We start from the raw sequence: 11,063 nt of genomic DNA, 5'->3' as shown, positions 1-11,063 counted from the left end.
TTTCTTGCAGAGTGCCCCGGGAGGGGGCAAATGAATTTGAGAAAGCAGTGCCAGGGTGAGGGGGTTAACCGGGCGGTTTCCATGGCGCCTGGGGCGTGGGGGGGAGGAATGCACCCGCAAGCGGTGGCGAAACAACTGTACTGTCCGGCCAGCGGCTAGAGAAGGCTGGAGGCTGTGGGGGCGGGGTGGGGTGGGGTGGGGTGGGAGTGGGGGTGGGGGGTTCGTAGTGGGGTGGAAGCCGCGCACGGCGGGGGCGGGGCGGTCACGTGTGCGGAGGGGGCGAGGCTGCAAGCCGCCGAGGAGCAATCCGAGTCCCAGCCGAGTGGCTGCGCCGCCGGGAGAAAACTGTGACCAGGACCTAGGGGCTGAAGGTGGCAGGACGCCTCCGAGGCACTCAAGGCACCAGCGGCCAGGACCTGGCTCAGGCCGGTCTGCAGCCGGTCTGGGGGACAACTGTCAGGGACGGAGGACGCCAAGGAAAAGTGAGAGCCGAAGCTTGGGGCTGAGCGGAAGAGTCCCACTCGCTGGCTTTTACGCAGGCTGGGGACTCAGTTTATTCCTCTGGAGCAGGCTGGGCAAGTGCCACGTCAGCTGTAGCTGACCAGGCGACACCACTGTCCTTTAAGTCGACTCGAGTTGTCAGCACCTGCTTAGGGCGCCAGGAGAGGCTGCGGTCATGGTGAATGAAGACCCTAACCAACAGGACCACGATGGCACCCCTTCGCAAACTTCGGCGCTCCAGGAGCACCCCAATTTCTCAGTCCACCCCAGCGTCTCGGCCCACCCCAGCGTCTCGATGCACCCCAGCGTCTCGGCCCACCCCAGCGTCTCGATCCACCCCAGTGTCTCTGTATACCCTAGTAGTTCGGCCCACCCAAGTACCTTGGCTCAACCTAGTGGCTTGATCCAACCCAGTAGCTCGGGCCCTGAAGATCTTAGCGTGATCAAGGTGAGCAAGCGCCGGTGGGCGGTGGTCCTGGTGTTCAGCTGCTACTCCATGTGCAACGCCTTCCAGTGGATCCAGTACGGCTCCATCAATAACATCTTCATGAACTTCTACGGGGTTAGTGCCTTTGCCATCGACTGGCTGTCCATGTGCTACATGCTGACCTACATCCCTCTGCTCCTGCCGGTGGCCTGGCTCTTGGAGAAATTTGGCCTGCGGACCATCGCCCTCACTGGCTCCGCTCTCAACTGCCTGGGGGCCTGGGTGAAGCTGGGCAGCCTGAAGCCACATCTCTTCCCAGTCACGGTGCTGGGCCAGGTCGTCTGCTCTGTGGCCCAGGTCTTCATCCTGGGTATGCCCTCCCGTATTGCTTCCGTCTGGTTCGGGGCTAATGAGGTGTCCACCGCCTGCTCCATAGCTGTCTTTGGCAATCAGGTGGGTAGAGGAGTGGGTGGCGTTCACTGTGGGACTGAGGGTGTTGGTTGTACCAAACTGCTTCACTGTGTGAAGACTAGCTTTCCGACTTCAGCAGTGTTTGTGACTCTGGCTGACTGTGGCTGGGTGTGACTGAGTGAGTGGATGATTGTGACCGAGCGAGTATGTAAGAGAAGTGGGGAAACGAAAGGAAGGGCCTTTGCTGTCACTGCAGTTTCTCTTCCTCCAGCAGAAAGCGTGCTTCTGGAACACATGTTGTCTTTATGATCTCATTCCTGAACTTACTTCACCAGCTTGAACAGGATAGCTCTTTCTCAGGGAATAGCTCCTGGCCGTCAGACTATTCTGTGTCATCAGAGGTTGGCCCGTGTTTTTTGCCTGTCCAACCAGCTTTCCCAGAGTGCAGCATCTCCTACACCACGTGGAAAGGCAAGAGCAACGTTGGCGCTGCGCTCACCTTCTTTATATACAGCTGGAGCCAGGACAGTGGGAGCAGTGCTTGGTGTCAAATGCCTACCCTGAGAGTTAGAGTCAAGTCCAGGAGGATGGAATCAAATTCTTGCTCTGAATTTCCAAGGCCTAGAAGCCATGGGAAGGCCTGAAAAGTTCACATCTTAATCCTTTGTCTTTCCTCCTTAGGGGAAGGAGAATATTAAATTCTTTGCATCTCTGTCTGGATATGACCCAGAAAGGTGGGCTTGTTGTGAGTCTGATCCCTGTGTCTGAAAGGCTGAGGCAGCTATTTACGGGGTCCTTCTTTATCTGGACCACTGCCTGGGGGGGTGGGTCTCACTTCTTCCAAAGCACATGCAGTTTTGGTGACATATCTAACAAATGACCAGGAACCCTTAGTTCTTGAAGGCTTGTTTTCTCTTCCCTGTTTATTACATTTAGAACAGGGGTCCCGACTTTTGGGCCATGGACAGGTACCTCCTGTCAGATCAGTGGTGGCATTAGATGAGAAATAAAGTGCGCAGTAAATGTGATGAGCTTGAATCATCCCCAAACCATCCACCCCTCCCAGCCTGTGCAAAAATTGTCTTTCATGAAACCTGTCCTTGGTGCCAAAAGGTTGGGAACTGCTGATTTAGAACGTTTAAGCTTTCATTTAGAAAGTTCTTATTTGGGTCAGAAATTTCCAAACTTCTCTAAAGGTAAATTGTCATTCTGTTCATCTTTACCACCGGAAAGGTAACTTGAGCTAAATTTTTTCAGGCCAGTAAGTCCTGCCACTTGGGTAATAGTGTAAGCAGTCAGTGAAAGCAACAGGCCTTCTCAGCACGAGCAGACAACAGAAAAGCCTCTACCCAGTTTTCTTTAACCTGTGGGTTTGACCATTCAGAAGATTGAATGGAATTAAGGGCTGGGGAAGAAACCAGTTGGATATTTTTGTTCAGGGTAATTAAAAAATAGGTACTGAGGGTGACATTTACAACACCCTGTACTCGAAGGTCGGAGAAGGCAGTGGCACCCCACTCCAGTACTCTTGCCTGGAAAATCCCATGGACGGGGGAGCCTGGTAGGCTGCAGTTCATGGGGTCACTAAGAGTCGGACACGTCTGAGCGACTTCACTTTGACTTTTCACTTTCATGCATTGGAGAAGGAAATGGCAACCCACTCCAGTGTTCTTGCCTGGAGAATCCCAGGGACGGTGGAGCCTGGTGGGCTGCCGTCTGTGGGGTCACACAGGGTCAGGCATAGCATAGCATACTCGAAGGTGCTGTGACCACAGATTTGAATATCTCCATTGCAGCATTGTTGGTGGGGTTGACGTTACTGGATGTTTTCTTTATCCGAGGGTGAAGCTGAGGAGTCGGGGGGCAGGATCTTTCATGTCTCCAGAGGGTTAAAGCTGTCTATTTGCAGCCCCAACAGGATTCAGATAAGGTCACTGCAGTCCCAAACCCATTGTTTGGGGAGGGCAGGAGAGAGATGCACCCTCAGGTGGCCTGATGAGATCAGAGAACCCAACACTTTTTTTGTTAACCATGGAGCAAAAGCTAATTGCTTTTCAGACTTCTCCACACACACCTGTGAGGGAGAAGTTTAAGTGTTAGTCACTCAGTCGTGTCTGACTCTTTGCAACCCCATGGACTGTATCCCACCAGGCTCCTCTGTCCATGGGATTCTCTAGGCAAGAATACTGGAGTGGGTTGCCATTCCCTTCTCCAGGGGATCATCCAGACCCAGGGATCAAACCCAGGTCTCAAGCATTGCAGGCAGATTCTTTACCATCTGAGCCACCAGGGAAGCCCTAACTTAAAGCCAAATATATCTTTAAAATTTAGTATGAATAGTTAGCCATTTCCTACCCCTACTCCCCACCAAGGTCAGAAAACGCTAAGAATTTCACATTGAAAGACACCCTAACAGCATATATTCTTGTCATGGAGCCATCAATTTAGTGTGTTCTTTTAGGCTTAACCCACCAGGCTAAGTTAAAAAATTATGAAAAGCTGAACTGCTTATGCTTCCTCACGTAGAGGTGACTGGCTCTTGGCATGTGTTTTAACCTTTTTTCCTAAGTAAAGCATGTTGGAATAGTGGAGAAATATTAATAGAACACCTTGAGCTCTTTTTTTAGGGGAAAAAAAAATAGATTCCATGAAGCTGTCTAAACAGACTATAAGCGTCTTTTCAGAGAGTTACTCTTCGTGGCCGCAGACTTCACACTGATCAGCCAAACTCCTGTTCCCTGGTAATTCTGACCTCATTCATTCCTTGACTCAATAGGCATTTACCCAGAACCTGCAGTGGCTCAGTTGGTAAAGAATCTGCCTGCAATGCACGAGACCTGCACTTGATCCCTGGGTGGGAAAGATCCCCTGGAGGAGGAAATGGCAACCCACTCCAGTATTCTTGCCTAGGAAATCCCATGGACAGAGGAGCCTGGCGGGCTACAGTCCCTGGGGTTGCAAGAGTTGGAAACGACTTAGCGACTAAACCACTACCAGCATGGCTGGTGTATTAGAATAGAAACAGACGCCTTGGCCAGGTGCTGTGCTGGGGCTACACAGAGGATCCCTTGCCTTCAGAGTTCTCCTCCCAGGCTTTTAAATTGTACCAGGCACCAACATCCAGATTTAAAAAAAAACAAACACACAAGAAGCAACAAGATGAGGGTATAGAGGATTTGTTTTCAGTTCTTTGCGAGGTTTTTACTGTTTTCTTGTCATTGCTAAGGGAAGATTGAAGGAGAAAGAAGCTAATTTCTATCAAACACCTATGATAATACAAGGCACTTTTTTATCCATATGCTTTATTTTTTTTTTTTTTTTTGCCTCTGAGGTGGGTGGGATTGTCTTTGTTGTTACAGGTGAGAAACTTCAGATGCAGATAAATGGAGCAACCTTTTCCAGGGTCCTACAGGCCCTGAGTGATAAAAAGGAGGTTTGAAGCCAGTTCCACTTCCACAGGCCCTGTCAGTGGGCCATTATTGGGTCTTCATGGGGACAAAGCATATATTTAAAAATAAAAACGGCACGATTCCGAGTTTCAAGTTTTGGTCCTGTGTCTCGAGGTTTGTTGGTGGTGACGCAGTGTCTAGCAGTTTGTCTAGAATTTGTGAGCCAGCCCCTGCCTTCTGTTCTGACTTTCCAGGCATTAGCATTGCCTCCTCACCTGATGGATTTCCCAGGTGGCTCAGTGTAAAAGAAGCCGCCTGCCAATGCAGGAGACACAGGAGATGTGGGTTCAGTCCCTGGGTTGGGAAGATCCCCTGGAAGAGGAAATGGCAACCCACTCCAGTATTCTTGCTTGGGAGATTGCATGGACAGAGGGGCCCAGCGGGCTGCAGCCTGTGGGGTCACAAAGAGCTGGGCGTGACTAGCAGGCACACTTCACCTGCTGCCTGCGGAGGGGCTGTTCCTGCCTCCCTGAGCCTCAGGAAGGTGGGGCTCCAGGCTCCGGGGTGAAGAAACCAGTGGATCTGAGCTGGGGTGAGAGTGGACAGGGAGTCGTGGACCGCAGCTGAGGCACTTGCTGTGACCCTCGCACAGGTGGTAGCAGTTCCGCAGTGTTCGCAACACTGGTTCCATTGTTTCCAGGGAGAACCATCTGTGTGGGGTTTTGAGTGATGTGGACACATTGTTATTGAGCCAGGCAGGGAGGAAAGCCTTGTGTGAGATCTGGTGACCCCTTGGTAGCATGGGAGTGAGGGAGATGTGGGAGCAGGGTTAGATCTTCAAGGCAGCCCCAGCCCCAATGAGGAGCCTCCAGCGCTGAGACCAGAAGGGATTTCCTCCAGGGCCCCAGGGCAGCTCCCAGCATAGCGCCACCCAGAAAAAGACTAGAGAGAACCAGTTTGCTTTTCAACGTGAAGAAAATACAGTTACCTTAGAGTTCTACAGCAGCCTTGGCTGTGGCCTTTGGAGAATAGCCCTGTCCAATAGAAATATAATGAAAGCCACAAACACAAGCCACATACATGACCAAATTTTCTAGGAGCCACATGAAAAACAGGTAAAATGTAGATTTGTTTACAAAAGTAAACAGAACAGTGAAATTAGGTTTAGAACTATATTTTATTTAACTCGGTATATCCAACATAGTATTTTGACATGTAATCAATGTAATAAAATTACCGAGAGGCTGTTTTACATTCTTTTTCCATGGTGAGTCTTTAGAAGTTGGCATGTATTTTAGGCCTACAGACTAGCAACATTTTCCATTATGTCTGGAATGATGATGCTAATTGTAGTGGAGGAAGAAGTTTTCCTTGACTGCCTTAGAGTCCCCAGCTAAAAATTAAATGGACAAAGTCAGATTAATAAAAGCAAATTATGCATAATTATTTACTATAAATATTAGGTGACACGGAAGTGTTTGTGAGGAAATGAAGCAATAGTTGGACCTATGCACTTCAAAAAAAAAGATTTTATTTATTTTTGGTTGTGCTGGGTCTTCGTTGTTGCATGGACTTTTCTCTAGTTGCAGCAAGCAGGGGCTACTCTAGTTGTGTGTGGGCTTCTCATTGCGGAGGTTTCTCTTATTGCAGAGCACGCGCTCTAGGGTGTGTGGGCTTCAGCAGTTGTGGCTCCCAGGCTCTAGAGCACAGGCTCAGCAGTTGTGGCACACGGGCTTAGTTGCTCTGCCATATGTGGGATCTTCCGGCATCAGGGATTGAACTCGTGTCTCCTGCACTGGCAGGCTAATTCTTTACCACTGAGTCACCAGGGAAGTCCAGACTTGTGCACTTCTGTGCCGGGTTTGATAAGAGTGGACACGCAGAGGATAGGTCTGAGATCATTGTAGATCGGGAGCACTGTCAAGGCCTATATGTCAGGATTCTTTTCTGCAGTGTCCTTTTATCTTCAGAGACAAGGATGCTCCCTTCCTCTGGGTGCCAGGAGGGTACCTCCCACAGGAGGGTTTTAAGGCTCGTTTTGGGGAAGAAGGGGAAGGAAGGGGGAGGAGGTCAGAGTGACCTTCCTGCTTTGCAGTTCTCAAACTCCTTCAGCTTAAAATATTCACTATGCCAAGGTCCCATATTCGGGGGCATTGGGTCCTGAATCTCATCATATTTCAAGCATTTGGAAATCAGGCTCTCGTGGATAAATGCGGGCTCTAGGAAAGTGAGTCACATCTTGAGGAGGTGGTGTTCACTGGACTGGCTGGTCGTCTGTTGCCCAGGGAGACTGGGTGTTCCTGAGGCTGACTCAGGAGTCAAGGTCAGGAGAGGTGGCTGGCCAGCCTCGTCTTGTTCCAGACTCCCAAGCACATGGGTGGGTCAAAGTTCAGGCTTATCAATCTGGCTGTTGCCATGTCAGAGAAACTCACAAGGTCTGAGTGATGTCTGAGGAGAGGTGAAGGCCAGTGCCTGTGTGCTTGTGTTTGTGGTCACTGTCAAGGCACGTGAAGCACCTGCCCTCGTGGCTGGCTACTTGCTGACCTCCCCTTCTGGTTGGGAGAGAGGACCAGGTAGGGACTGGGAGAGCCAGGGCAAGGCTGGTGGAGACTGGCATGAGAAGGGGTGGGGCCAGGACCAACCCTCTAATGCTCATGGGGGCAGCCAGGTCGTGCAAGGAAAAGTGACACAGGAGGGGGGTCACAGCATCGTGAGAGCACGCGTCCCAGCTGAACTGGCAGCTGCTTCAGCCTCCGCCAACCATTCTTATACACAGCACGACCGTCTCATGTTATCAGACCATCTCATTTGTTGTTGCCTTTAAAGAAGCCAGAAACCAGATTTTTACTTAAAAATTTTTAATTGTGCTAAAATTATAACTTATTCATAATTTTAACCATTCATAAGTATACAGTTCAATGGCATTGAGTAGTTTCACAATGTTGTTTAAGAATTACCAGTATCTATACCTGAATATTTATTTTTATCATTCCCAACAACTCTGTACTCATTAAACAGGAACTCCTCTATAATCTCTATTCTATCACTACTCTATTCTACTTTCTGTCTCCATTAATTTGCCTATTCAAGGTACTGCATAGAACCAAAATCATGCAATATTTTGTCTTTGGAGTCTGGCTTATGAAATCTGTTTTTGTTTTTTGTTAATTCTGATAAAACTCAAAAATTATGCTGTTGTTACTGTCCATGTTTTGAGATTGTGGGTCATATAAGACTTCTAGGGTGAGACTTCTAGGGAAGGTAAAGAGGAACTGAATGCCAGTTCTGGTTTCTCCTTCATGCAAAGCCGTCACCAAAGATACAGGCAGGTGGGTGAGCTCAGAGGCTGGCCACTCCGGGAAGGAAACTAGACCAGTGCTCCCTCAAATGGTGCCCATTTACCTCACCTGTGGGTCCAGGACGGACGACAGATGCCTGGGCCCTCACCTGGACTTCCCAATCAGATCCTCCAGGGAAGAGGCCAGGCGCCTGTGTTTCCACCTGGCTTCCCAGGCGAGGTTTGTGATCAGACGTGAAATCACCAGGAGAGAGGAGCTCCGTGCCCTGGGAAGGCGCCCTCCTGCCTGGAGCCGGGTTCCTGTCAGGGCTGGCGTGTCTGTGCTGCTGTAGGAAGGGTCCAGCTCCCAGGGGGAGGAGCTGGGAGCTCATTCTCCAGAGTGAGACGGGAGGGTGGGCTTGGGGCAGCGCTTATAATTCTGATTCACTTGAGGTTCTGAAAATAAACAAAGCCCTGGGGGTTTGGGGGGGGGTTTGGGGGGGTGGAGAGGCCCTGCAGGCCTGTGAGGTGGAACCATAGCAGAAGCTCCTAATCCTCCTTCTTTGACCTTCAGCTCAGTGCACTGCTCGGGAGGAGGCTCTGGTAGCCTGGCCTGACTCCCGACTTGGCCGTGTTGTGTTGGCAGGCAGTCTTGAGGGTCTGATGATTCCGTGGAATCAAGTCTACGTCTTCAGTTTAGCATCCAGGGCCCCTCCTTCCTTGCCTTTCCTAGCCAGCCTGTCTCTTGTTCCCTCCCAGTGTTTCCCCTGCTTTGACCTTGCTTTTCCCCTGCTCTGGCTTCTTAGTTCTGTCCTTGAAGATACATTGCTTAGAGATTAAGCCTATAGCCTTGGAGAGTGACATCAGTAGATGGTGAACCAGGAAGCTCCACACGCTTCTTCTCCCATGGAAACATTAAATAAATGAGAAACTGGCTAAAATAACCTTCCCTATGGCATTTCTGTACATCAAAGATCTACAACAACCAAGGAAGGAAACACCCAACTGAAGAAAAAGTCACATTCAAAATGGTAGAAAGTTTCATGGCCGTTTTGCTCAAGTTTGCCCCTCCCCTCTCCCTTCTCCTGTGCCTCCCTGCAAAACTGAGAGCACAAAGCAGACCAAACTTGCAACATTTTACATCGATTGTTTCTATAATAACAATGAACAATCCCCAAAGGAAAGTAAGAAAACAATTCCAATTACAGTATCATTGAAGAAAACACTTGAGTCATTTAACCAGCAAAATGAAAGACTTGTGCACTGAAACTGTAAAATGTTGCTGAAAAAAATTAAAGAAGTCATAAATAATTGTAAAAACATCCTGTGTTCATGGATTGGAAGACCTTAACATTGTTAAGATGTCAATACTACACAAAGCGGTAGTATAAATCTATAAATTCAGCACAATCACTATCAAAATCCTGATTTTTTTTACATATGAAGAAAAAAAATGCATCCTAAAATTCATATGTGGAAGTTTAAGGGACATTGAGTAGTCAAAGCAATCTTGGAAAAGAATCACAAAGTTGGAGATCTGACACTTAAATGTGTCTAATAAAACTAACAAAACTAATAACAAAGCTATAGTAATCATGACAGTGTAGTATCAGTGTAAAGACAGACTTACAGACCAAAGGAATACACAGTCCAGAAATAAACCCTCACATCAGTTCAGTTCAGTCGCTCAGTCATGTCCAACTCTGAGACCCCCTGAATCACAGCACGCCAGGCCTCCCTGTCCATCACCAGCTCCTGGAGTCTACTCAAACTCATGTCCATCGAGTTGGTGATGTCATCCAGCCGTCTCATCCTCTGTCATCCCCTTCTCCTCCTGCCTCCAATCCCTCCCAGAATCAGAGTTTTTTCCAATGAGTCAACTCTTCTTATGAGGTGGCCAGAGCATCAGTCCTTCCAATGAACACCCAGGACTGATCTCCTTCAGAATGAACTGGTTGGATCTCCTTGCAGTCCAAGGGACTCTCAAGAGTCTTCTCCAACACCACAGTTCAAAAGCATCAATTCTTTGGTGCTCAGCCTTCTTCACAGTCCAACTCTCACATCCATACATGACCACTTTACGCAGTCAAATGATTTTCAACAAGAGTGTCAAGACCGTTTAAGAGGAAAAGGACAGCCTTTTTTTTTTTTTTTTTATAATAGACTTTGTTTTCTAGAGCAGTTCCTAGGGTCACAGCAAAATCAAGAGGAAGGTAGAGGTTTCCCATATATTCCCCGCACCTGCTTCTTGTGTAGCCTCTCACATTGTCAACAGCCCCCACTAGAGCGGTGCATGGGTTACAACCGATGAACCTACAAGGACACATGATGATCACCAGTCTTTTCAACAAATGGTATTGCGAGAAGCTATAAAACTCTGAGAAGAAAATGTAGGGGGAAATCTTCATGATACTGGATTTGGTAATGATGGCAGCGGTTTCTGGGATGTGACACTAAAAACGTCTATAACAACAATAGCATAACTGGACTACATCAAAATGGAAAACTTTCATCTAAAAAGGACTCTCTCAACAGAATGAAAAGGCTAGCCGTGGAATGGGAGAAACTATCTGCAAATCATGTATCTGATATGCAGTTCATAGCCAGCATACATAAAGAACTCCTGCAGCTGAACAACATCGAACACACAACCCAATTTAAAAATGAGCCAAAGACTTGAATAGAAATTTCTCTCCCCCAAAAATGCGTGGATGCTCAATAAGTATATGAAAAAAAGCTCAACATTAGGGAAACACAAATCAAAACTGCAATGAGATGCCACTTCATTGCCCCTTAAGATGACTGTCCAAAAGAAAAAAGTAATAAATGTAGGAAAAAATGTGGAGAAATTGTAACCCTTGTGCATCGCTGATGGAAATGTAAAATGGTGCAGTCACATGGAAGACAGTGTGGCACTTCCTCAAAAAACTAAAAACAGAATTACCATAGCATTTAGCAATTCTACTTCTGGGTATATACCCAAAAGAATTCAAAGCAGGAACTTGAACAGATATTTGTACCCATGTTTATGGCATGATTCTTCACAATCGCTAAAAGG

General features: G+C 48.1%; 1 protein-coding gene across 5 annotated transcripts in view; it reads left to right on the top strand.

Moving 5' to 3' along the window:
- Window positions 1-234: 234 nt before the first annotated feature.
- LOC102396444 (feline leukemia virus subgroup C receptor-related protein 2) overlaps window positions 235-11,063 on the top strand; it is a 58,411-nt gene continuing 47,582 nt past the window's right edge. Inside the window, exon 1 of one of the 5 annotated variants that reach the window (XM_044924726.2) lies at window positions 235-1,381. In XM_044924726.2, coding sequence (XP_044780661.2) covers window positions 677-1,381 — 705 coding nt within the window. In that variant the 5' untranslated portion in view covers window positions 235-676. The remainder of the gene's footprint in view (window positions 1,382-11,063) is intronic. The other 4 variants (XM_044924727.2, XM_044924724.2, XM_044924725.2 and 1 more) reach the window with 4 other exon arrangements.

This window comes from Bubalus bubalis, chromosome 11, assembly GCF_019923935.1.
Source record: "Bubalus bubalis isolate 160015118507 breed Murrah chromosome 11, NDDB_SH_1, whole genome shotgun sequence".
NCBI classification, from domain to species: Eukaryota; Metazoa; Chordata; class Mammalia; order Artiodactyla; family Bovidae; genus Bubalus; species Bubalus bubalis.
The sequence above is the reverse complement of the archived record's forward strand: the minus strand, read 5'-3'. Positions and strand labels throughout refer to the sequence as shown.